We start from the raw sequence: 24,120 nt of genomic DNA, 5'->3' as shown, positions 1-24,120 counted from the left end.
AAAATGGCAATGTTTGAGCTGATTCGGAAACAATATTGGGAAGTCAGAAGTCTTAATAACATGTCACAGATGTATCAAGCTCTTGTATAAACAGAACTATGCCCGAATGGACATGCATAAATATAATGGTAGGTACAATATATTCAAGTTTCTCCCTCTACTAGTAATATCAAGGATTCTCATGGATATAAAACTTCACAACATAGGACAAAGTACACCTTCCTGGCCCCCAGCGCTGTGCTTTTGTTCCAGTTGAAGATGACCTAGAAACTGCCACAGTTGGGATTGTAAGCTCACACGTTGAGACGGCCTCAGCCCTCAAATCTCTCTGAGGGGGGCAAGTCAACGCCCTAATCCGATCAGTGCGCCGATAGCCGTGCTCACTTCTACTTATTGAGCAAAGGGGCCGAGTCAGTATGTCCCCTGACGTAGGTCAGATGAAAGCACATGCCGAAAAGGGGCTGTTTCACATGCGACCGTCTCCGTCCACGTGATTTGCTTATGACATACCCCGGTGAGATCGGCTCGGAATAACTATCATCCAATGGACCTCGGCATGTTCATCGTGTGTCCAGCAGCGGCGAGCTTGCGACCAAGGCAATATCACCGAGTGGAAGGGTCTGATTTATAAAAAAGCCCCCATCCGGAATTATAAACCTCTGGCCTTCTTCTCTCCCGCACTTTGAGCCCCCCCAGATTATTTCTTTACTCTCCTTATCTCTCAAAATACCATCTGAACTTCATTTCCCTTTGACGTCATGTCTTCTGGTATGTACTTCGCGATCTACTAATTTTGGATTTGGTGGACCAAACCCTTCTGGCAGCATTCATGGCTAACAAATACGTTTTACAGCCCAGCAGCGCTTGTCCCAGGTTTCTTCCCACTTCGGTGGCCAAAAAGGAGCCGCCGCTTTGACCGAGAAGCACCCCGATGATATTGTTGTCACCTGTGCCCTCCGTACTGCCTTGACAAAGGGTGGCAAGGGTGCCTTCAAGGATACTGCCGCCGCTGATCTTCTGGCTGGTGTTTTCAAGGCCGTTATCAAGAAGAGTGGTATTGATCCTAGTGCCGTTGAGGATGTTGCGGTCGGCTCTGTCCTTCCTCCAGGTGGTGGTGCTACTGAGTTCCGTGCCGCTGCTCTCGTAGCTGGTTTCCCCGAGACAACTGCAGTCAAGTCTCTGAACCGTCAATGCTCCAGTGGTTTGCAGGCTATCGCTGACATTGCCAACGCTCTGAAGTCGGGCATGATCGATGTTGGTATTGGTGCTGGTGTGGAGAGCATGACTTCTCAGTACGGGTAAGTAAATATTTGCAGAATGAGGTCCTTCTTGCTTGTTCAAGGGTAGTATGCTAATTCAAGATTTCCCTGTAGTCCCGGTGCTGTTACCGAATTCTCCGAACTCCTTGAGAACCACCCCGAGTCCGCCAACTGCAAGGTTCCCATGGGTGTCCTGTCCGAGGACATGGCCAAGGACCGCAACATTTCCCGTACCTCCCAGGATGCTTTCGCCGCTTCCTCATACCAAAAGGCCGAGAAGGCCCAAGCCGCTGGTCTTTTCAATGAAGAGATTGCTCCCCTGGAGGTCAACTGGACCGACCCCAAGACTGGCGAGGAGAAGAAAATCACCGTCAAGGAAGATGACGGTATCCGCAAGGGCATGACCGCCGAGTCACTTGCCAAGATTCGTCCCGCTTTCGCTAAGGATGGATCCATCCACGCTGGTAATGCCTCTCAGATCTCTGACGGTGCTGCCGCCGTTCTCTTGATGAAGCGTTCCACTGCCGAGCGCCTTGGACAGAAGATCATCGGAAAGTACGTATCTGCCAGCATCGTCGGTGTCAAGCCCCTTCTTATGGGTGTCGGCCCTTGGAAGGCCATTCCCGTTGCTCTGGAGAAGGCTGGTATCACCAAGGATGATGTCGATATCTTTGAGATCAACGAGGCCTTCGCCTCTCAGTGCGTGTGGTGTGTGAACGAGCTTGGCCTGCCCATTGAGAAGGTCAACCCTAAGGGTGGTGCCATTGCTTTCGGTCACCCTCTTGGATGCACTGGCGCTCGCCAAGTGAGCACACTCCTCACAGAGCTCAAGCGTACCAACAAGAAGGTTGGTGTTACCAGCATGTGTGTCGGCACTGGTATGGGTATGGCCGCCGTTTGGGTGGCTGAGTAAATAAATACCGATAATCTTTGATATTACCTTGCACAGCGATTGGACTTGTTCTTGTCCAAATCTTCCTTTCATGTATTAAATATCCGGATACCACGAGAGAATGAACTACTTTACATTTCACTGTCATTGAATTACCCTGGTCTTATATAAACCTTATATACTTGAAGTCCACTATTGATTGGGTCGGTTTTAAATCAGACTGGCAGGGATATGATACCCAAGTTGCTTATTTACACAATTCATCTTGAGAGACTCAAAGGCCTTGTAGGTGGCTATCCTACCGGAATTTCTGAAAGGCATCTGTAACGCTCATCCCCTGTGCCACGGCTTCCTTCGCCTGGTCATCCATAGCGATCAACTTGGGCATAGTCTCAAGTACATCCCCCAGTAATTCGCGGGGAATGGAAACGACTCCTTCCATTGGGTCACAGAAAATGATATCGCCCTATTCACGCACTCATATCAGTTTACATCGCTCGACCCAGCGTAAAAGTCAGTGGGCTCGACTTACCGGCGATACAGTCACTCCACCTATAGAAATCGGCACATTTCGAACCCCAGCTTTAGCTTCAGCACCTGTACCAACAGTTGAAGTGGCCCGCGCCCAGATCTAAAATGAAAAACAAGTTAATTTTCAACATAAAATAAGAACGTGGCTCATATCAAGAACCTACCGGGAGTTCCGTCCCCTGTAATTCCCTCAAGTCTCGCACCCTTCCGCCAACGACAGCAGCCTTTATTCCCAGATAACTCATCCTCGTCGCCATAATACCACCCGTCACAGCGCAATACTGCTCATCGGGCTGCTCGATAACAATGATTGAGCCTGCCTTAGTTGGGTCCTCGTCTTGGAAATCGCCTGCGTAGTCTACCCAGTGTTTCCCAGGTGGGAAGCCATACTTCTCGGGGTTTTCAACGGCGATATTTGGTGGCGTATCAGCTTTATTAAGAAACTTGAACGTTGTAGCTGGAGCGGCAATTTTCCGCGCCGTGTCGTTTCTTCCGGTTATAGGGGAGAAAGGGACTGTTGAGATGTCAGCATGAAGGGTTGATTCAGAGTAAACCTGATCTGTTATGGAAATAGAATATCCCATTAAAGCATTAGAGATTGAACGGTGAGGTCTTACGGAGGTCTGCTAGATATCCCGCTCGTGGGGCGCTACCAGCTGGGACTTTCTGTAGCTTCAATAGCGCATCCGATACCTGCGCGATAAGTTTGAGTACGAACACCAGATGATTATATCAAACTTATTACTATCAAAGGAATGGTCTAACATCACATGCTGTATAGTTTTCGATCAGAGTTGTAAGCTGTTCGTTGAGAGAAGTCATCGCGGTTGCAGAATGCGGGGCTATAGAGCGGAGTTTGGTTGAGGTGACTGTTGGGTGTTCAGGCTAGACAGGACACTCTAAATTTAGAAGTTATAAGTAAAAATAGTCAATTCGGTGGTTCAAGTTAAGATATGTAATACTGCTGCCGAGTTTAACCATATGTTTCCATTATTCCGGATATCGGACCACGACATCATCGGGCCCGAGGATATTCCAATCGCTTCGAGTCCGACATTTTCCGCGGGAAGATGTAATAATACCTCTATTTTGTAAAATATCTTCTGGGCAATAAAACAACACACACGAATATTCCGGTTCTTGAAATCAAATTTCGTAGATTTGAATAGGTATAAAATACTATAAAGGAAAGGAAGTAATTGTATGTGCATCATGATCTCAGCTGGCACAATCGCATGTGACGATCAATGTATGCCGGGCATGATTGATGTGATATTAGTTTAGACTATTAAAACCCTTAGGCTATCTTTGAAACCACAAAGCGAAACAGAACAGCTAGGAGATCTCGAATTTAATTAATTATCTTCAAGTCCACAGTCCTATTCTTGAATGACCAACCCGACGAGGTAGCATCTATTTGTAGATTAGCTCTATAGGAGCCTTAAACCTTAACCTTCTAGAGGCCAGGCAAGACTTACTGATATTGTCTTTTAGATAGTCGAATTTCCCAAAATTCTGCAAAATTGGCAATTTCTTTTGACTCGACGAGATGGTTGGCAAACCTCCTACCCCAATGCTGGGTTTAATCTCGCAAAGTGAAAATAGGCCGGTTGAATAGGGAGATGTGCAAACCCCGAGGGGTCTCGAATACCAACTTGGCAGGTTTAGCACTATTATTGTTTCGGGCGCACATCCTAGGTATAAGACAGTTTTAGAGTGGCGGTTGAAACTGGATTCTTTATTCGGTCTTGTTCCGAGCTGTTGCGACATCGACTACTCTGGTCTCCTTGCCTTCGCTTCCGCGTGTATAGCAAATAATCTAAACTGGTCTGTTTATTTTGAAGTGAAAGCTATTCAGTGCTATGTGGAAGAGGGCCTTAGCCTGTGCTTGTTTAACATCTTCAAAATCTCAAGGCCGTTCAGTGTTAGACCATCTGGGCTTGGAGTAGAATCCAACACATAGTTCTCGGGGGCAATTATAGCTCCTATTAATTACCCAGGGATCACTTGTTATTATGCAATAATCTACATGCGTGGTACCCAACCGGTAAACAGAACAAGTGAGCCCAGAATGACGAAAGAGCCACTGGAAGTCGAACCTGCAAATCCAGACCAAAAGCTGGACCCTGTGAAAGTTTTCCCCGTTGGCCGAATCACGAAAGATTCGTTAGCGAAGTTCAGAACCTACACGAAGGCCGATTTCTGCAAGTAGGTTATAGGTGATATTATAGGTCAGATCGAACGGTCTGTCTTTACAAGGAATTTTTTACTCTTTGCTTTTCGTAATCAAACGAATGGCGGACAGTGGTCATTTGGGAGGAATTTGTATACGCTCGGGTTCAGATATCGTATTCATTTCGTCGCGTTCTTATGATTTGATGTTGCTCTGCGATTTTTTGTTGAGATAATTGGCTATTCTCATACCCGACTAAATTTCTTTCTTTCTGAACAATTAAGAAAGCCAAAAAAAAAAAAGTATACATGAATAACCTTCATAATTGCGTTGGGTCAATGAGAGTTGCATCCACTGCCAGTGGTAGCTGAACTACATGCCACACTCATATTGCCGGCGATTGCCATTTTGATGAGAATATATCCGGCATCGCAGTTTGCAGCGTTCTTTTGGAGTGTGAATGAATCATACTTGTAGAAAGATGCTATACGGCTTATGAACAAGAATAGAGATCAAGGAAACTTTTTGTTAAGATTTCCCCGCGTTGGGATATCACGTGATGATTCAGCATTAAAAAAAACCTTTGACCGCCCGAAAAACCCTGCGAAATCTCACCGCCCGCTGAAATTTCCCAAATCAAGCAATTCAAGTTCTGCTTTCTAGAGATCAAACAGCACATCAATAATGAAGCGCAAACTGGATGCAAACGACGTCCCCGCTCCCGAGCCTGCGAGCAAGGAAGAGAAGGATCTTGATTTCGAAGCACTTGGACTTGACCCGCGACTGCGCCAGGCCTTGATTAAAGAAAAGTTCTCCAAGCCTACTCTCGTACAGTCGAAGGCTATCCCGCTGGCCCTCGAAGGAAAGGATATCTTGGGTAAGCCTTAATCTCTATATTGAACATCAAGACTTGAACTGACAACAATCAGCCCGTGCAAAGACTGGCTCCGGTAAAACCGCTGCCTACGTTCTTCCAGTCCTCCAGGCAATTCTTCAACAAAAAACTGTTAGTTACACTTGGGTTTGACGTCGATAACCACAATTTTACTGACCCGATTGAAATGGAATTAGAATGACCCATCTCTGAAAGCGACTACTGGTCTTATCCTCGTCCCAACTCGCGAGCTTGCTGAGCAGGTTCAAAAAGTCGTTACATCCTTCACCACCTTTTGCGGAAAGGATGTTCGGTCTGTCAACTTGACCCAGAAAGTCTCGGATGCTGTCCAGCGGACACTCCTTGCCGACTTCCCGGATCTGATTATCTCGACACCCACTCGTGTCCTCGCTAATGTTAATACCTCGGCTCTGTCGCTTGAAAAACTTACACATCTCGTTATTGATGAGGCCGACTTGGTTCTATCATATGGATATGACGAGGATATCAACACCCTTTCCAAGGCTATCCCTCGTGGTGTGCAGACTTTCCTGATGAGTGCTACGCTTACTTCTGAGGTGGACACTCTCAAGGGCTTGTTCTGCCGTAGCCCTGTCATCTTGAAGTTGGAGGATAAGGAAGAAAAGGGCGCCGGTGTCAGCCAGTTCGTTGTTAAGTAAGCTCCCACCTATTCAAACACCTTACAATATTGAAACTGGTGCTAATTATGTTTCAACAGGTGTGCCGAAGACGAGAAGTTCCTTCTCACGTATGTCATCTTCAAGCTGCAGCTGGTCAAAGGAAAGGTTATCATTTTTGTCCATGATGTGGACCGATGCTACCGCGTTAAGCTTTTCCTTGAACAGTTCGGCATCAAGAGCTGTGTACTCAACTCAGAACTCCCCATCAACTCTCGACTACACGTCGTCGAGGAGTTCAACAAGGGTGTCTACGATATTATCATCGCGGCAGACGATCAGGAAGTCATGGGAGCGGCTAAGCAAAGCAAGAAGTCTCTGGAACCTGTCGATACTAAAGAGGCAGAGGAGAAGGAGGAGAAGGAGGAGAAGGAGGAAATTGGCAGCAGCGAGGACGAAAACGAAGAGTCAACCAGCAAAAAGTCTCGACCAGAGAAACGCCGCAAGATGACCGGTAAAGAGAAGGATTACAGTGTTTCCCGCGGTATTGACTTCCAGAACGTCGCTTGCGTTCTGAACTTCGACCTCCCCACCACATCCAAGTCATACACCCACCGTATTGGTCGTACCGGCCGCGCTGGTAAAGCTGGCATGGCACTTTCTTTTGTCGTCCCAGCCGATCAATTCGGAAAGCATAGGCCAACTTCAGTGAGCAGCTCTAAGAATGACGAGACTGTTCTCACCAAGATCACCAAGCGCCAAGCTAAACTGGGACATGAGGTTCGACCCTACCATTTCGAGATGCAACAGGTTGACGCCTTTCGCTATCGTATGACTGATGCCCTGCGCGCTGTCACCCGTCTAGCCGTGCAAGAAGCTCGTGGACGCGAGATTCGACAGGAGCTTATCAAGAGTGAGAAGCTGAAGCGCCATTTCGAGGAGAACCCAGATGAATTGCGCCAGCTGCGACACGATGGTGAACTGCGGGCTGCACGTGTGCAAGCACACTTGAAGCATGTGCCTGAGTATCTGATGCCGGCTAAGGGACGCAAGGGAATCTCAAAGGAAAACATCGGATATGTTGGATTTAAGAAGACGAGTGAGAACCGCATTCGCAAGGCTAGGGATCGGAATCGCGGCAAGGGCAAAGGCAAGAAGCCCTCTGGTGGAAAGGTTGACCCTTTGAAGACGTTCAACAGGGGCCGGAAATAAATATCCTTATCAATTGGATGCGAGAAAGATGTTCGCGGGTGATGGAATGGCGAATGCTATGATACCATTGTACAGTTTTATGGAGCAAAAATAAATATAGGAATGAGTAAAAATTTAAATCAGTTATTTTTTGCCATTGAACGATCTATTGTAGATTTTGAAGACTTATTCACATAATTCATACTGGAACAAGGGCGGCGAAAACAACTTGCGATGTTGTGACTCGGCTCTAAGAGTTCAACCGTTTTAACTGGAGCTTTAGTTCCTGCAGTTCCTCTCTCCCGGTCTTGGCCGCTAACCATTTCCCCTTTGCATTGGTTCTGCGTTTATTAATGAGAGCTCGCATTTCCTCCGCCACGAGAACATCCACCTGGAATCTGCTGAACTCCCTTGCACGCTGACGCTTTGCTTTATCGCCGTCATCTCCAGTCTCGAAGCTCTCGAGCTCGTCTGATGACTGGCCAGAATCGGATGCCCCAGGAATGCTTTGGACAACCCATCCAGGTGCAAGATTTAAGAAATCGACATTCCGCCAACTGCCAGTCCAATCTGGTCCATTGGTTCCAGCAGGGTATGGGACGCCGTCCGGGTCGAAACCCCTCCATGTAAGAGCAACAAGCCAGGAAGAACATCCTTCTAGGTCTAACCACTTCAGGCAGTAGGTGTTCTTAGAGAGATGGCGGAGAGTCGCGGATGCTTCAGCCCATACAGGACTCCGACTACCCGGTCGAACCTCGTGCCCAGGCTGCTCTTGGAGATCCTCGTCACCAGCAAGTTTATGAGCGACTTGTGGCTTTCTGCCTGGCCGGGGCCAATGAGCGAGAGAAAGATGAGTAATGGTTGGAAGATGGGATAAAAGTTTCACAAGACTACTCCAGTCGGCAGTGGGGTGGTATGGATGTGCAAAGGAGAGATATTTGAGGTTTTTGAAGCGTAACGTATGGCCTATTTGGCCAGGAATAGAACTTTCTTCGACTTCATCTTCGGTTTGATCCCATGATTCCGGAACAGAATCTTGGGCTGCCTGCTCAGATGAAATACTTGGTGTGTTGGCTAATTGCAACTCTTTGGCGAGTTGCCGAAATGTCATCCGGTAGCCAATGGCATTTCCCAAATCCAACCTAGTCGTCATAGAATCTGCATCGATGGAGTGAATAGCTTCACCCGATGGATCGGTTTCATAGAGCGTAGCATATTCTTCTTTCGTGGGATAGAGCGGCTTAAGTCCATTTATCCGGTTCCTGCGCGTCTCTGTCCCGCCGTAAAAAGCAATATAGCTAAGTACAAGCGTTTTGAGATGAGCAGGAATTTGGGACATGAACAAGCCATCATACTCCGTATGCCAATCCCATTTCTGAGCTATAGACTTCAGAACAGCATGTAGAAGACTGTTGGGCTGGGGGAAGATAGCCCCAGGCAGCCTATCCAAGCAATATATTATCTTGCGTTCCAGTGCAGGCTCAAGGCTTTCTCCTGTGGCCTGAGAATCCCTTGTGGCTCCCGTCAGCCAACTCTCGGGTGGGGGCGGTCCTGGTGCAAAACGCCGTGGGCGTGCACCGATTGGGGTTTGACGTCGAGGGCGGGGTGCTGGGGGTTCGGGAAGCTCAAGAATGTTTCGCAACGCCGGTGGTATAGATCTTTGCGACGCGAAAGAATGGGAGAATGCGGAGGGCGAGCTATCATTCGATACTTGTGTTCGGCGTAGGTGGCCGATTAAATCGTTGACTGATGAGTCGCTAGGTTCAAGCCCTCTCGAGGACCCAACATTGGTAAATTGGCCAGTCTGAGGTGCATTTTGATTCGCTCCTGACGACCCGATCGAATGATGAGGTGTATTGACTGGCTTTGTGTGTATAAATGACTTTCTGTGCTTTTTGGGCATAGAGACTAATTGTAGACAGATGGATGTGCGGAGATGGAGGCGAACTTGATTATTGACGGTTCGGCCTTATCGTCTTATCGCCCCGCGGCGGTTCCAGATAACATAAGCCAAACAGACGCTTGTAAGTATTGTCTATGGTTGATCTATGCACTATTTATACAGTAATATACAATGGGCTCAAATGTCTCGAACCCATGAATCATCTTTCATATGCCCTTCACGCTTGGGGCCCTCCTCGAGCCAGGTCTCTACAAGACCTTCTTTTGGATCTTCGTCCGGCAAACCACGGGTTCTCCGCACGTCCAGGACTAAGTTGCGGATCTTCATAGTCACTTCCTTGCGTAGCTCTACCGCTTCTTTGCTGTTTAGCAGTTCGTTGCTCAGAACGCCAACAGGCAGGTCTCGCGATTGGGCATCCGCTGCCTCGACCTTGGCCTTTAGTTTCTGCCACCGCGATCGCATGCCTCCAAAGACCGCCTCGGAGTCAACTTTTGACCCGAAAGTGACGTTGATATTTTTGCCGGCTCGAGGAAGGAATCGAGGGAATTCACGGCTCTCATGCATGACGTCGTCGAAGCCCTCGATCCACATCGGGACCACATCCGGGCATTCATTTGCTTCGAGAATAAGGCGTGCAATTCCCCATTTGAAGTAGCGCATCGTCTTGCGAGGAGCCTGGTGAATCTTACCTTCGGGGAAGATATGAACCCATGAGTATGAATTACATGCGTATGCTGAGGGTGCCAAGTGCGCATCCTCGCCATTGGTGGTATATGCGACAGATAGGTCGGAGAAAGGGTCGACGCAGACATTTTGGAGGCTGTAATGCTGGCGCTCTTCGGGGGCGCGGTGGTGATCGACACGGAAGGGGCCCTTTGATAGCAATCGAATAGCCTGGGTTATGGCTGGTTGTCCAAGTCCACCAAATTGTGAGTGGGCAAGACGATGTGTTGGGAGAACTTGTCCCATGGTAAAAAAGAATGATAGCGGTCTGTACGAGTCGGCCAAGTTAATAACAGCACCAAACGATAACTTTAGGGGTTGAACATACCTGCTTTGGTAACAGATATCATGACTACCAAATGACCATCGCTTGTTCCAAAACCGAGCCGGCAGCATTCCCCATACCAATGGATCGTCCATACTGTTTTCCCGCGGCAAGATGTCAGTCACTTTCCCACTTTCATGCTCGAAACGATCCGCCGTCAAAACCTCGGGGAAGCACGTACACGCTGATATGATTTGAGACTAAACATAATTCCAGATCTTTTAGCAACCGATCGCAATCAAATCGTATAAAGAGTGGGGCGATGTACCAGTAATCAATCCTTTAGTTCTTTGCGACGGATCCCGTCGCGAGTCTAGCAGTTCCGTAAAGGCCTCACCACCGTGAATCTCTGCATTACAGAGTCCTGACAAGAATGCGCGACTTAACCCGGCCACACCCCACATGGTCATGTTGGACCATGCCCGCCAGGGGAGGGATGGTGAATCGCCTGTTGCGCCGGGGTCCATGTTGCTGTGTAATATGTGTAAGAGGACGCGATTTTAGACAGGGCCCATTGAACAAGCCCGCCTGGGCAAGCGAAGTAAATTGCAAGGCAAGGAACGTCTTTCCTGGCCAAGCCAGACTGAATTGATCAAGGAGAAGAGAGAAACAAGAATCCAATTCTCGGCACAGATATTCTGCAAGATCACATGACTGAAGCCGGGGTAAGACCGTTTATGAGGAATAATCATGGCATTTTGAGGTTTACTACTAAGTTTTTCTAGCATAATCTAGTATCAATACATTCTAAATCTTTATCCATCTGTTTCTATATTCATAGCTCATAATACTATATGTTATTGTCTGAATTATTGAGACTGTTCAAATTGCTGCTCCAAGTATACCACTGACCGCACGGGCCAATTGCAACTCCGACTTTGAGCACGATTTTCGCCGATTCCATCTTCCACTGCTGCATCAGCTCAACATGTTCAAGCCCACTCAGTCCCTGTTCGGGGGTCTTCTCTGGTATGATGAATGATTCTTTGCTCAATCCGATTCAATAAAAACTAATGCCATCTTTTTCCAACTTGTAGGAAGACACCATGGCGTCTGTCCTCGCCGCAAAAGGCCCGGCAACGCAAACGCCTGCGCGCGGTTGACCGTGTCGTTGACACTGTCAGTGCAGCTCTTGCTCGCAATGGCCAGAGCACCAAGGCCGTTGAGCGATGGTATACCGAGATGCCGCGCGAGGAGGAGATGTTGCCCAAGGACAAGTACACCCTCTTCGACAAGAAGGAGAAGTCTTACCGGAAGAGCATCCACAGTATGTTAACACTTGAGCCCGGCTGGGTTTCTTCGAATCTTCTGAATACAATACTAATTGAGTCATTTTTCTTCTACCTGACAGAGCTGCCCAAGTGGACTCGTGTCAGTCAGCGTGTGAACCCTCCTGGTTTCTAAGTCTTCGCCGCTATCACCTCCCCTATCGAATATCGACATCGGACACACCCTCTACGGCTCGTCATTACGGGATAATCGAGCCTTCATCTGTATTATACACCAGTTTACCCGCCGCTATGACTACCCTCGATAGCTGGTTTGGGTTCAAACAACATATCAAGGATTTCCGGATTTTTTGGCAATTGCGAAAAACGCGGCCGCTCTGAAAGAGGATGGCGGGATTTATACATGTTTTATTACTCAGCGCTTAAATCGATTTCTCGCAATACAATTTTATATTCAAAAAGTGGTGGTCTTGTGGTATTCGGTTCTCCACCGCTCTAATGATAGGTCAACGACTGTGAACGGTAACGATATCAGATCAAAGATTGAAGATGAAATGGCGTTTTCAAGTTTATGCCACTCAAGATTGAGTCATAAAAACCAGTTAAGGCCGGATTCATGGACTGATGGCAGGGGAAGCGACGTTGCTTCCACTAATCCCAGGATTCAAGCTGAATAATGTTTGACGACAGTATCCGCCAAATCTCTGTCCAAGCTCTATGGCCCGATTCCGGTTAACGCGTCCCTCGAATACGGCTTTGTGGAGCCGATAGCCACGACTCACTCGTTGCCAGTCGTCAAGTCTCTCCTGCCATCCGGCCCCTCCCTCGTACCAAGCATGTTTCTGTCTAGTCGACATTTCAAACCCTTGGGGCGGCTTTGGCAAAATCCAGCACGCAGGGTCAATATGCCCTTCCGGTGGCTCTTCAGCGGAATCTTCATATAAGTCCACCAGCTTTAAGATTTCCCGGGCCCCTGAAATTCTTCTCTGTCGGTTGACGGCGGCGCGCCATGAGTCAATTCGAGGTGTGAATGCCTTCTTCCGTAAGTTCTCTGGATACTTGGATTTTCGCTTCAGTTCTGGTTCTGGATAAGGGACGTTGAAGCGTGGATCACCTTGCCTTCTTCGCGCATCGTTAGAGACTCTTGAGATGGGATCAATCACCAGCCAAGTTTCTCGATTCAGCCAGTGATTTGCAAGTAAAGCAAAGTGGTAAGGCTTTTGTCCAGGAGTCATTTCGTTGAACAGCCATAACAATTTCCGGTCTAACTCGTGTAAAAGTCTCAATTCCCCGTCGCTGACTTCTTTGAAAGATAACGAGGTACCTTCCAGAATGCGATTATGGGAGAGGCGATGGCCTTGATATCGGGATCGGCCCCTTTCCTGATCCCGTAATATATCGTGGATGGAGTGCCTACTAGCAGTGGTGGGCTTCAACTCATATAAAGAGTGTCGCAGATCCCGTGAATCTCGGGAATGGTATATCCCTTGGGGTTTTCTTTTCAGCCGCAGTGGTACGGTGCTGTAGTGGGCTTTCGCCACTTGGAGGTCGCTCCGATGCGCAGAAGAGCCTCGGCTTATCATGCTGCTCTTTTCAACTGTAAGCGGAAGTCGTCTAGTCAAAGTCTTTGAATTTTTGCTAATCGCCGCCGCTTGTCTCTTCAAAGTATCCCCTGTTGCGCTGTGCTCCGAGGTAAAGTTTGTCAGATTCTCGGTAAAGGGCGTCCCGGGCGGTCCAGATGAATCTCTAAGGTCATACAGCGAAGGTCTCTTTGCTTTTGTTTGCATCTGCGCTGACCAATCCTGGTACTTCCTCGCATGTCCACGGCGGAAGCGGAAAATGGTAGTCTGGCGAGTATGATCTCTTAGGGCTTGGTGGCCTTGGTAGGCAGCTGGCTGACGTGCTTTCGTCTGTCGAGGGCTGCTCGGTCCATCAAATTGTGCCAGGTGTATGGTTTCTTCATCAATACTTGAGTGTCGCCCCAGAAATGCATCCCTCTTGACGCAAGGGATATCTCTCAAGGTAGAAATCTGTTCGTTTTCAAAGGATAGGGTGGATGACCAAATATGCATCCTCGCATCAGACCAAACAACCTCTTCGGAGGTGCCCGCACTAAATCTTGAATGACGGCGTCTGTTGACTTCCTGGGTCTTCAAAATGACAGGATGATCCTCTTTGCTATTTATCCCGATACGTATCTCTCCTATTGGTTGGGTATTCTCCTCGGAAACTTCTTTTCTTGTCTCTGCTATCTGAGGTTCTTCGGCCTCTGCTGCCTCTGTCACTTCGGTCACTTCTGTCACCTCCGCAATCTCACTCAGCGCGCCGCGGCATTCAGAACTCGGACCTGGGTTCCAGATATCGTCAGCAATAGGCGATTCATAATTAATCAGGAATTTCGGTAGCCATTGCAATCGTTTTCGATCCCGACGCCTAGTCTCCAAAGCCTCCTGGCCGGGATCCCACCACGCCCATTGATAGTCCGTCCTAGTCGATTTCCAGGCAGTCCAGTCTCCCAATTTGGAAAATATATCGCGAAGGAATTGTTTGTTTCTCTCATGTGTTTGGATGGTAACCCACCCATACCACGTCTTTGCATATCGAGTGGTCGGAGATTTTCCTGGGCCCACAACCCTGTGTTGGGTAAACGAGCGAATAAGGTGGCCAGTCTTCCAAACCAAAACAGAGAGTATGAATATTCCCACCGTTCCGGCAAACAGCTCCGCAAATACCACAGGGTCGATGTGGGTTTTCACGTCAACAGGCTTTGTATGGGGTCCATTGTGAGGACGGGGAAGCGAGGGACCAAGGGAGTGATTTTGTCGAATGGCCAAGGGCGCCATCTGCCGGGTGTATAATTACTCCCACATACTCGTATAGATATCTGGCATGACTTTGGAAAGCAGCCGCGTGTGAAGTTTGATTTTAACTTATGATCACCCAGGTTTCTAATGAGGAAAGTACCTTCCACTGCATTGCGGTGTTTGAATTAAGGTTATAACCGCTACTTGCCTTGTCCGGGGAGCTTTGCTCTATCATTTCTGAAGACCACTAACACTGGATGCGATCCACTGTACTATCAGTAGGATAAAATTCTTACTACTACCACCTCGGGTTATGCACAGCATATATAATAGTATCGGTGGGTTTATGGTCCTGGCCTCTTGGTTTTGTCAGGTTTCCATAAACTCTATTTTACTTTTTGGCCATTATTTTGAAACTCTAAGCATTAGAAATTGGAGTTTACTTTGTCAAACTCGAACATATCATGAGACTTTGCCCATTTAATTGACCAGCTTTACAGCAGTGCATATGGTGATGCGATGATCGACATTTAAAACCTCGGAGTCGGAGTTACCGGGGATCGGAGTCGGCATTTTACTCTCGGATTCACAGCCATCCATAGACACTAACGCTAAATTCAGCATTGGGGGTCCCAAACCGAAATTTGATTGGCTCTTTGAATTCTTACATAGCATGCAGTACTTTGCTTCAGCCTCGCGTGGCTCAATGGAGAAGGAGGCTAACCCTCCCTAGTAATCAGTAATCAGATCACCGCTACCACTCCGCGGATACTGAACACCATCTTGAGCTAACCAGGCCCACTGAAAAGATGCCGGACTCGGGGCTGGGCATTATTACAGTTACCGGCCATGGTCTGGTCTCAACCATATAAAGCTACACTGAGAACCTGAATCTTTGTGTTACCAACTCACAAATCTCAGCCTCAAGAGTCATCACTTTACAGGAAAACATTTCGCAATGCCTCCAATCCGGGTTGCTATTGTAGGTGCTGGACCTACCGGTCTGACTCTCGTTCGACTGCTACTCAATAAGCCAAATCTCGAAATCACTGTCTTTGAATCAGAGAAATCCAGAAATATTCGTCCCCAGGGCGGAACTCTAGATCTCCACCCTGACACCGGTCTTGCAGCCTTGAAAGAAGCAGGCTTATGGGATGAGTTTCTCAAGAATGTTCGTTATGACGGAGAAGCCTTAACTGTATGCGACAAAAGGCTTCATAAATATGTCCGTCTCAGCGGTACAGAAGAAGGCTCTTCTCGTGGTCGTCCTGAAATCGACCGTAAAGCCCTTCGAGAGATACTCTTGGACTCTGTGCCGGCGGGGATAATCCGTTGGGGCTGTCATCTGCGTGGAATCGACCAGGGGCACAACTTGATCTTCGACCACGGCATTGAATCTGGATTCGACTTGATAGTCGGCGCCGATGGAGCTTGGAGCAAAGTTCGAAAGCTGCTATCGGATCAAAAGCCACTCTACTCTGGCCTTGGAGGTTACATGATGACTATTCCCAACGCCAAAGAAACAGCGCCAGAGTGTTACGAGTTAACCAATCGCGGCTCGATGTTTTCTTTTTCCGATGGCCGGTCAATCTGCTGTCAGCAAATTGGAGACGGAAGCTTATATCTCTTATGTATCTCTCAAGTTTCTGAGGATTGGAGAGAAAAGCTTACGCATGACCCTCATGACGCTGAAGCTGTGAGAGCGTCGCTGAAGACTGTGTTTAACGACTGGCATCCAGGACTACAACAGCTTATAGAGTCAGCACAGGATCCTGTGCCGCATTCTCTGTACATGCTTCCCGTTGGTTGGCGCTGGGAAAACCGCCCTGGTGTAACTTTGATCGGAGATGCAGCCCATATCATGACTCCATTTGCTGGCGAGGGTGTCAATTTAGGGATGCAAGATGCAGCGATGCTATCTCGGGTGATTCTCAAGGCGACAAACTCGCCTGATCCCACTACCCAGTTAGCCGTGGAGGTTAAAGCATTCGAAGCAGATCTCTTTGTTCGTGCAGAGCGGACAGCATTCCTAACGAAGGACATGATGAACTATATGATGTTCACGGATGGTTCACCACGGACTATCGTTGACAAATTCATCCTGCGAATGTTGACTTTCCACGACAAAACTCTGCTTGATTATTTGAGATACCCATTTTTAGCAGCTTTGCTGAAAAGCTACTTCTTTTTGCACAATTTATGGTATCCATAGGCAGCAGCTGAAGTTGAACCCATATTCCTCCGTACCAATTCTACGGTTCCTGTTTCTTTCTTTGTACTTTATGTTTCTGTCGATTTATTTAGCTATATTAAAATTACGCCATTGCGTCATACATATTTCCAAACGCCATGCGTCAATCTGAATCATTAAAATGCAAGAATGTGATATGATGCTTCCAGATGTAGTCCGCCCATGACGAATCCTCCTTTCATCCGAGCCCTCATCTCTTTTCTAGAATGATATCCGAGTGACATGTCATATATTTCCTCTCTCCCTCAATTACCGCATCTGCTCATACGAGGCAGGCAGCAGGAATTTCAGACGGTGAAGACTTTCACATGAAAAACGACTCAAGTTTGGGTTTTTCTTTATGTATCCCACTTTCCTAAACCAGGGGGACCCATGTCGAATATCGATAAAGCGGGGCTCCTAGCGGGGCTTCTGGCGTGGTCTTCAGTGAGATCAGAGACTATTTGGGCCCGAATGAGCGCTCGGGGAGCTCGGGATTTGTGATGAAGTATAGCGTCTTCTGAATTGGGAAATATGGTTCCACACCGCCACATTTACACCAGCCACTCCTTGCTTTAGCCACAGTTTTAGCCACTGCGGCTGAGTATGTGGCGGTGCGACTATTGATCCAGGGCGCCTAGACCGAACCCCTGGACCGCGATCGACGATGCATGTTCTCTCACAAGACACTACGAAACAAAGTTTCCTTTTGTTGGGATTATTTTTGCTTCAGAGGATCAAAACACCAATCAAGATCGGCTAATTCAGAATATCCCAAGACGTTTCCCCCCGTCTCCCTTGTTTTCGACGATGATCTTGCCAGGTTGGGATGAAACCCCACAGGTTTGTTTGCTCAGTCTCAGATCAGATATCACTTGATACTGCATCCTGAATATTGCATCACCGTTTGTCTGTCGTAGACATATTCATCGACACACCATATCCTACTTCTTGTCACTGCATGGCCGCTTAGGCCAGCATCTGGCAGACACGCAGTATACCCGTGCGGACCTAATTGCGATCAACATTTGCTATGGGTCCTCGTTCGTGACAGTAGGTCCTAGGGGCAGCAAATCATCCAGTCGTCGGTTAATGGGTGATATGACACGGGATCGCAAGCGACCCCCAATGGCTAGTTAGAGCTAGACTCCAACTTAATAGAACTATTAGCCGGTCCGTGTCAGATCGGCAAGTTGATCGACTCCAACAACTTTCTTAGAGCCGTGTCAGTGCCAAGCGAGCGACAAACGACGAACGCGCGCGCGAGTGGAAGCTTCTTCCCCTCGTGGAACGTATCTCTCATCTTCCGCGATCCCGGTCCTGCGTCTCAGCGTACATATGCTGCTGCATGATGCCCCTTTCTGTAGTTGGCTCCATGCTTTCCCGAGTGGAGCACGGAAAAATGGTTCTCGGCCCTAACCCAAACAGGATAGAGGCAAGGCTGATGATGCCGAACCAACTGTGGCTGGTGTGATCAGATTGATAGAGCTGCCATCTCTATAAAAAAAAATCTACGTCTTTTTCTTCCAAGGCAACACTTTTTGTTTCCCTGGCGGTTGGAAATGCAATGATATCTCAAGATGGAAAGAATTCACCGGTGGCCATCTGGAACGGTTGCAAGGGCTTTTTGGGGGCCTCTGCAAATAGGCTCTCGGGGAGCCCGACAGGATATGAATTGGATTACTCAACTCCACACGCGCCACAGGTCGCCGTTGGGTGTGGCTGCAGCTCCCCTAGAAGAAAGACAAATCTGATTTCCTGCAATCAATATTGCGGTCTGTTCGTCCCTCTCTCCCTTGGTAGGGTTGATTTAGTTACTAGGCTTTAGTATCTTTGTTCTGCTTAGTGGTTCTTTGGAGTTACGCAAGATTCCATATATTTGCCTCTGTTTGTCATTTCAGCTTAGCATCGTCTGAAATTTTGAAAGTGAGGCGACTAGCAGTCTATATTTGGTTGTTACTAATGTGTGCCAAAGGCCTATGACAGCTGCGAGCGAAAGCTTTATTGAGGAGGCAAGCGGGGAGATCCTATGCTAAGGGATTTAGTGGGACCGTGCACTGAACTATTGAAAAGAAAGATTGGGAAGAAAATGGAATTAAAAATCCCAGGTAAAAGGGAAAATAGAAAACTGTCAATAATGAAAAATGAAAAATGAAAAATAAAATCAAACAAATAATCAATAATAAACCACATTTTCTTCCGTCGAGTCTCTAGAGGGAGGGGTCTTATTACCATGCACAGTCTGTTCCTCCTCTTTGCACATGAACGTCGATCTTGCATGCCAAGGCGCGTGTTTATCTGTGTAAGGCCCTTCCTAGCTATAGATTCGGTCAGACTGCATGAAAGGACCAAACAAAATCCATGTGGAGTACCGGGTGTACGCTCAAACCTGATCCACCCGCTAGCATCAGATCTTCCTGCATCACAACCTTGGATTCCTCAGATCTAACTAAATCTTTACTTTTCTTTCTAATTTCCTTTTTTTACATCCTTCTCCTATGTCGATCAGACACCGGCTCCATAGCTCCCCACTGTTCGTGTCCCTGTTCCCGGAACGTGCTTCAGCAAGGATTATTGCATGACCCGAGTCAACTCCTAGTCGGCCGGCTGATCATTTCCTTTTTGTTGGCTTTGGATGGATTTATTGCTTTTCTTTTTAGATTCCAATCCGTCATTTCCATAGTATTCCGGCTGCCTTGGTGGTACCCCATCCCAGCTTCCTGGTCACCGATCGTTAATCGTGGATTGTGCATCGCGTGGTACTTTTGGCAGTGGCAACATCTAGGGCCTCATACGGGTCTAACGCCTGATCTCAGATAAGGATCCATAAAGATTCATGATTATTGAATGGGTCTCGGCTTCTGCCGGAAACTATATGAACCCCAAGAGACACCTGCTTCTCATCTTGAATCCCAGATCAATTCATCTCATGCTTTTATAGATTAACATCTCTGCCCACAACTTTGACTTTGACTTCAACCAAAGCTCTCCATAACTCTTGGTTATATCTCAATCTGCCCTACCCGATTTTTTGGGAACTCTATCCCAAGATAGATCTCTTATACTTCACCGATCTTTGCCTTTATCCGTCTGTCCGATTGGCTCGCAGTCGATCTCAAGAGCTTTAAGGGTCCAAATCGCCGCTCATATAAACAAGATCATAGATCTCCATTCAATAACAGAAAACAGAAAAGCTCAACCCACTTCAAAAAATCAGCAAAAAATCAGCAAAAATGACAGCTCGCGAATTCAGTCTGTCCTTCGAAATTGCCCCCCCGTCATCAGTACGCCCAGGTCAAGCCTTCACCATTCCAGTGGTCGTTTCAGTCCGACAGATTGGCACCCCATCTGGAAACGTGCTAGCCCTTCCCGTTCACGCCTCTCTGCGCGACGAAGCCGGCACAGGCCCCGCAACAGGGCTAAGCGGCAATCTAACGACAAGCTGCCGCGACGCAAAAAGCGGGTATGTCAAATTCAGTCCTTTGACCATCTCGAAAGCAGGCAAGTACCGATTGCGCGTTATGCTCGGCGCTGCTTCGTACAATGGTGTCGTTACCAAGGAATATGTCGATTCCAGTGTCATCACAGTGGCAGCCAATGCGCCAGCAGCCCAACGACCAAGTGGGTCCCCGTTTCTCTTTCTTCTTTAAATCCAAAAGTCCTCTCTTGTTTATTTTCGACGTCTTGTGCCCGGTGGATTTTTAAGTGGGACTTTGCCCAAATCCGTTTTCCCCTCCTTCCTGTTCCAGTATCGTGGGTCCCGGAATGAAGAAGTCTGCCCCTCTCCTTACCTTTCCTGGACACTTGCTGACTCTAGAAAACTTTAGCTGCTTCCCAGGTAGTTTCTTTGCAGCGGCTTACGGCTCAAAGTTTGGATATCACTTCTGCGGATATTGCTAAGTGGCAAGCGGCTTGAGTTGACCTAGGACGTGATTTTATTGGGTATTCTTGGCTGATGAGGAGTTTTCTGGTGTTGATTGGTTTCGTTTTTTTCTTGTTTTCCTCTCCATTGATCTTGCATATCACTCGTCTATTTTAGATCTTTTTTCTATATTTCTTTGTTGGAATGTGCATGGTGTGAGGTTTCCAACTTTTTGAGGGAAACTGATAAAGGTGAGGCAAGGGGATTTAGTTCAATTCATGCGGACTAATTGGACGTCTGGGAATAATGAGTAATATTTTATTTGTCACTCATGAGGGGTTGAATTCATTAAAATTGGTTTTTTTTTTCTTTTTTTCCTCCTTTCTCTGGACATGAGTACTATGTTTTAAGATCAATCCTGGGACTGTGATAGATCTGATAGTATAATGTTTAAGGATGTATTACAGGGATCCGGGGCATCAGATCAGAGCAGCCATTGGATAAAAAAAAAAAACAGTTCAATTTTCTTTTTATCTCACTCGTGCAGGATCCCACAATTTGTAATTTCTGATCGGCGGAATCTAGGTCTTGACCAAGTTGAGCGCCCTGGACGTAGTAGTTCTTTGTCTACCAATTCATTTCCAACTTGAAGGCTCCCATACTATATCCATTCCAACTATCTTCTACCTATTTGCGTCAATTCGAATTCGACAACTTCTAATTCATCAACTCACGGTGATTTCACCCGGAAGATAGAAAGATCCTGACCCGTCAGGTTTTGAAGCCATGAGCAGCCAAAAAAAGCAGCGAGGAATTTATACAGCCCAAACTTGAATGATTTGGATACGCAGTGATGGACATCAAACGGTTACTTATCAGAACAGACGTGGACCGGTATTCCATTGGTAATTTTATATTTAGAAATCCGTAGTAATTTAAATATTATGAGGCTAATCATAGAATCTTAAATGTAGCGTTGGTATCGACCCCAGAATTTGGTCGCTTACTCTGCATCCAAAGAAAGAATGATTTTTTAACAGGGGTTATTGCCAGTCAACTATAAGCTCTTGTCGCCGTTTGTACGGGAGAAAGGGAATCAGGCTAATTTGAAATGGCTTCGATTTTCCAGTTTTAATTTGTTTTAGTCCATTTTCTTTTCCTATGTAGCATGTTTCTTTCTATTTTGCCGTTTTGAATCTTACCTCACTTCCCGGTTTTTCTTTCCTATTTCATCATATCACGCTGCTTGAAGCAATGGACTGCTGTAATTACGAAGTTCACCCAACTCCGGCGCAGACCCAAGTACATATTGTAGGAAACCAAGGTAATCAACACCTACACTCTCCGCCGCAAGGCCCATAAGACTCAATTGATCTTCACGGCCGGGACGTCCGGGTCCCGTGAGATTCTAAATAAAAATCAGCATAAGCCCAACTCAAGTATTGGAACAGCTATGGGAACTTACCGGCTTCATATTGATATCGAACAAGGCAAATTTTGAGCCTTCTCTAAATCGCCGAATATCAATGCGCAACGGTGCAGTTGTTCCCAATAAACTTGCTACAGTCGCGCATTCTTCCATGATCTCACCATAGGCAGGATCGGCCTCCATCTCTGCCGCTGTCACTGCACGCGAGTTCACAGTTACAGCAACCTTACCACTGTAGGGCGCAATACCATCAACATGGTTGAAGCGGGTGACTGGTGGCAGAGACCTGTGCGAGCGTTTTGTAGGGTCTGTTTTGAGTCCGGGGATAGGTTCCCCTGGTGGTAAGATGGTTATCGTGCCTTCTTCACCGTTCAAGTATTCTTCAGCCAATACGCGAGGTGACTCATCGAATAGGTAGATGACATGTTCGCGTAATTCGGACGGATTTCGACAGATCTTTACGCCATGACTGCCTCGTCCTCGAACTGGTTTTGCGACAATGGGGTAGTTGTCGTTGATTGAACTCAAGACCTTGTCCAGGGTATCTTGGAGTTGCTTTTGTGCAACTTCGCTGCGATCCGTAGGACGAGGATCATCGATAGTCCATGATTTGGGTAGTGTCAGTCCACCTTGTTTGCGAAGTAGGTCATTTGTAAACGACTTGTCGTCGAATTGATCTGCGCAGAGCGGTGGTTGGCCGACAACTCGAATGAATTCATGAGAAGTCAATTGTGAAGACGTCTGCAATGGATGTTCCGCGAAAAGCACCGTGTTAGCCCATAAATGAGTTGCGCCTTTGCTGATAGCAGTGAGAATCCCCTCTTCAGTATCAGGGAAGCACCAATGATCATGGTTCGAAGGGTCAGGCGACTCCACTGGTGTTAACACGGTGGTTCCCCCCTTTCTCAGCGTATAGGCGATATCAGCACCAGAGTCACGATAACCTAATAGTCAAGATCAGCAATCTAAGTCATGGTATGAATTCATACACGTAACTAGTCCAAAGGTACATTTTCCATTTGGAAATGCACGTATTCGAACCATCAATCAGTCAAACTTACCTCCTGGTTTAGGGGGCTTGCTCACACCCCCGTACATCGGTGGCGGCAGAGCCTGATACAAAACAGCCACTAGCGGTTTAGTCGCGCTCATGTTTGCCTCTGTTACAGCACACGTAGAAAATATAGATTGGGCTTGGCAGCGTGCACTTATGGATGATGTGGGCTGAAATGCAGGTCGATGTAGCTGAATGTGGGGGCCGAATGTCTGTGCGGTCCGGCTGAAGGATGCAAGTTTTGATGCAGGGCCGAAGGCAAGTTTCATAATATATACTCAGCAGAAAATTTCAATTTCATGCAAAAAATGGACAATCTGACTGAGCGTGCTCTGTTAAATGTTTTTGCTTGGCGGCGATGACTATACCTATTGCCCGAACGGATGTCATCCGAAGTGCCGACCTGGGGAAGTGCCGATGACCGGAGCCACGGAGCGCTCCGTTGGCGGTTACTGGATTGCTCCGAGTCAAGGAGCTTCAAGTTGGGGACCATGGTCAGCCTGAGGAAAAAACTAGATTAGAGTTTGGGGTTCAAATAACTACTACATTTTATATATTAGTTAGACGGCAGAAGATAATCATAAATGGGTTCTCAGCATGGCTGAGAGTATTGTCATTCTGTCGTATAAATAGATAGATAATATTCTAAAGGATCCAGCACAGCGGATTTGAGAAGACAAAACATCCAGCACACTTGGTGAATAGAAATCCGGATCAAACCAGGTCGTCACCTTCTTGAGATGGTCGACTCACGGCTAGATCCATGCAAAGCGATCTGAACACAACGTATTGACAGACTATCGCGGTGGTTTGCTGATGGAGCACTCAGGGCCACAGAGCAGCGGGTGGGAGAGAAACAACTCGGTTTCACGGTGGATCAACTATCGATTCACACCAACGCCCAGGAATCAAGTGTCGACATATAGGTCTTGAGGTAAAATAACCAAATTGGTGGTCGGTATTGAGGAAGGGGAAGGGCTCAACCCACAAAGGGGCAACCCAA

The 24,120-nt window shown here is 47.3% G+C and overlaps 10 protein-coding genes across 10 annotated transcripts; 5 read left to right on the top strand and 5 right to left on the bottom strand.

Moving 5' to 3' along the window:
- Window positions 1-758: 758 nt before the first annotated feature.
- N7478_010346 (3-ketoacyl-coA thiolase peroxisomal A precursor) lies at window positions 759-2,172 on the top strand (the record flags this gene model as incomplete). Its single annotated transcript, XM_056926560.1, has 3 exons — window positions 759-768; window positions 854-1,298; window positions 1,374-2,172. The coding sequence occupies 3 exons, from the start codon at window positions 759-761 to the stop codon at window positions 2,170-2,172; spliced, it is 1,254 nt and encodes a 417-aa protein (XP_056775930.1).
- A 277-nt stretch (window positions 2,173-2,449) lies between these two features.
- N7478_010345 (RraA family protein) lies at window positions 2,450-3,504 on the bottom strand (the record flags this gene model as incomplete). Its single annotated transcript, XM_056926559.1, has 5 exons — window positions 2,450-2,617; window positions 2,684-2,782; window positions 2,847-3,241; window positions 3,300-3,375; window positions 3,448-3,504. The coding sequence occupies 5 exons, from the start codon at window positions 3,502-3,504 to the stop codon at window positions 2,450-2,452; spliced, it is 795 nt and encodes a 264-aa protein (XP_056775929.1).
- A 2,035-nt stretch (window positions 3,505-5,539) lies between these two features.
- dbp9 (ATP-dependent DNA/RNA helicase) lies at window positions 5,540-7,579 on the top strand (the record flags this gene model as incomplete). Its single annotated transcript, XM_056926558.1, has 4 exons — window positions 5,540-5,732; window positions 5,785-5,861; window positions 5,927-6,405; window positions 6,469-7,579. The coding sequence occupies 4 exons, from the start codon at window positions 5,540-5,542 to the stop codon at window positions 7,577-7,579; spliced, it is 1,860 nt and encodes a 619-aa protein (XP_056775928.1).
- A 229-nt stretch (window positions 7,580-7,808) lies between these two features.
- Window positions 7,809-9,461, bottom strand: N7478_010343 (uncharacterized protein; the record flags this gene model as incomplete). The annotated part of the gene is made up of 1 exon (XM_056926557.1): window positions 7,809-9,461. One exon carries the CDS (start codon window positions 9,459-9,461, stop codon window positions 7,809-7,811), a length of 1,653 nt encoding a protein of 550 aa, XP_056775927.1.
- A 177-nt stretch (window positions 9,462-9,638) lies between these two features.
- On the bottom strand, window positions 9,639-10,976 carry N7478_010342 (tafazzin; the record flags this gene model as incomplete). The annotated part of the gene is made up of 4 exons (XM_056926556.1): window positions 9,639-10,452; window positions 10,513-10,605; window positions 10,691-10,709; window positions 10,778-10,976. 4 exons carry the CDS (start codon window positions 10,974-10,976, stop codon window positions 9,639-9,641), a joined length of 1,125 nt encoding a protein of 374 aa, XP_056775926.1.
- Window positions 10,977-11,437: 461 nt separating this feature from the next.
- N7478_010341 (mitochondrial 54S ribosomal mL60 domain-containing protein) lies at window positions 11,438-11,913 on the top strand (the record flags this gene model as incomplete). Its single annotated transcript, XM_056926555.1, has 2 exons — window positions 11,438-11,478; window positions 11,547-11,913. The coding sequence occupies 2 exons, from the start codon at window positions 11,438-11,440 to the stop codon at window positions 11,911-11,913; spliced, it is 408 nt and encodes a 135-aa protein (XP_056775925.1).
- Window positions 11,914-12,352: 439 nt separating this feature from the next.
- N7478_010340 (uncharacterized protein) lies at window positions 12,353-14,581 on the bottom strand (the record flags this gene model as incomplete). Its single annotated transcript, XM_056926554.1, has 1 exon — window positions 12,353-14,581. One exon carries the CDS (start codon window positions 14,579-14,581, stop codon window positions 12,353-12,355), a length of 2,229 nt encoding a protein of 742 aa, XP_056775924.1.
- A 919-nt stretch (window positions 14,582-15,500) lies between these two features.
- Window positions 15,501-16,754, top strand: N7478_010339 (FAD-dependent oxidoreductase; the record flags this gene model as incomplete). The annotated part of the gene is made up of 1 exon (XM_056926553.1): window positions 15,501-16,754. One exon carries the CDS (start codon window positions 15,501-15,503, stop codon window positions 16,752-16,754), a length of 1,254 nt encoding a protein of 417 aa, XP_056775923.1.
- A 3,251-nt stretch (window positions 16,755-20,005) lies between these two features.
- On the top strand, window positions 20,006-20,422 carry N7478_010338 (uncharacterized protein; the record flags this gene model as incomplete). The annotated part of the gene is made up of 1 exon (XM_056926552.1): window positions 20,006-20,422. One exon carries the CDS (start codon window positions 20,006-20,008, stop codon window positions 20,420-20,422), a length of 417 nt encoding a protein of 138 aa, XP_056775922.1.
- Window positions 20,423-21,871: 1,449 nt separating this feature from the next.
- Window positions 21,872-23,215, bottom strand: N7478_010337 (glutathione synthetase ATP-binding domain-like protein; the record flags this gene model as incomplete). Its single annotated transcript, XM_056926551.1, has 3 exons — window positions 21,872-22,042; window positions 22,100-23,007; window positions 23,125-23,215. 3 exons carry the CDS (start codon window positions 23,213-23,215, stop codon window positions 21,872-21,874), a joined length of 1,170 nt encoding a protein of 389 aa, XP_056775921.1.
- Between the last annotated feature and the right edge of the window lie 905 nt (window positions 23,216-24,120).

This window comes from Penicillium angulare, assembly GCF_028827245.1.
Source record: "Penicillium angulare strain IBT 27051 chromosome Unknown utg000007l_segment0_segment0, whole genome shotgun sequence".
Classification (NCBI taxonomy): domain Eukaryota; kingdom Fungi; phylum Ascomycota; class Eurotiomycetes; order Eurotiales; family Aspergillaceae; genus Penicillium; species Penicillium angulare.
This window is presented reverse-complemented; position numbering and strand designations above follow the sequence as displayed.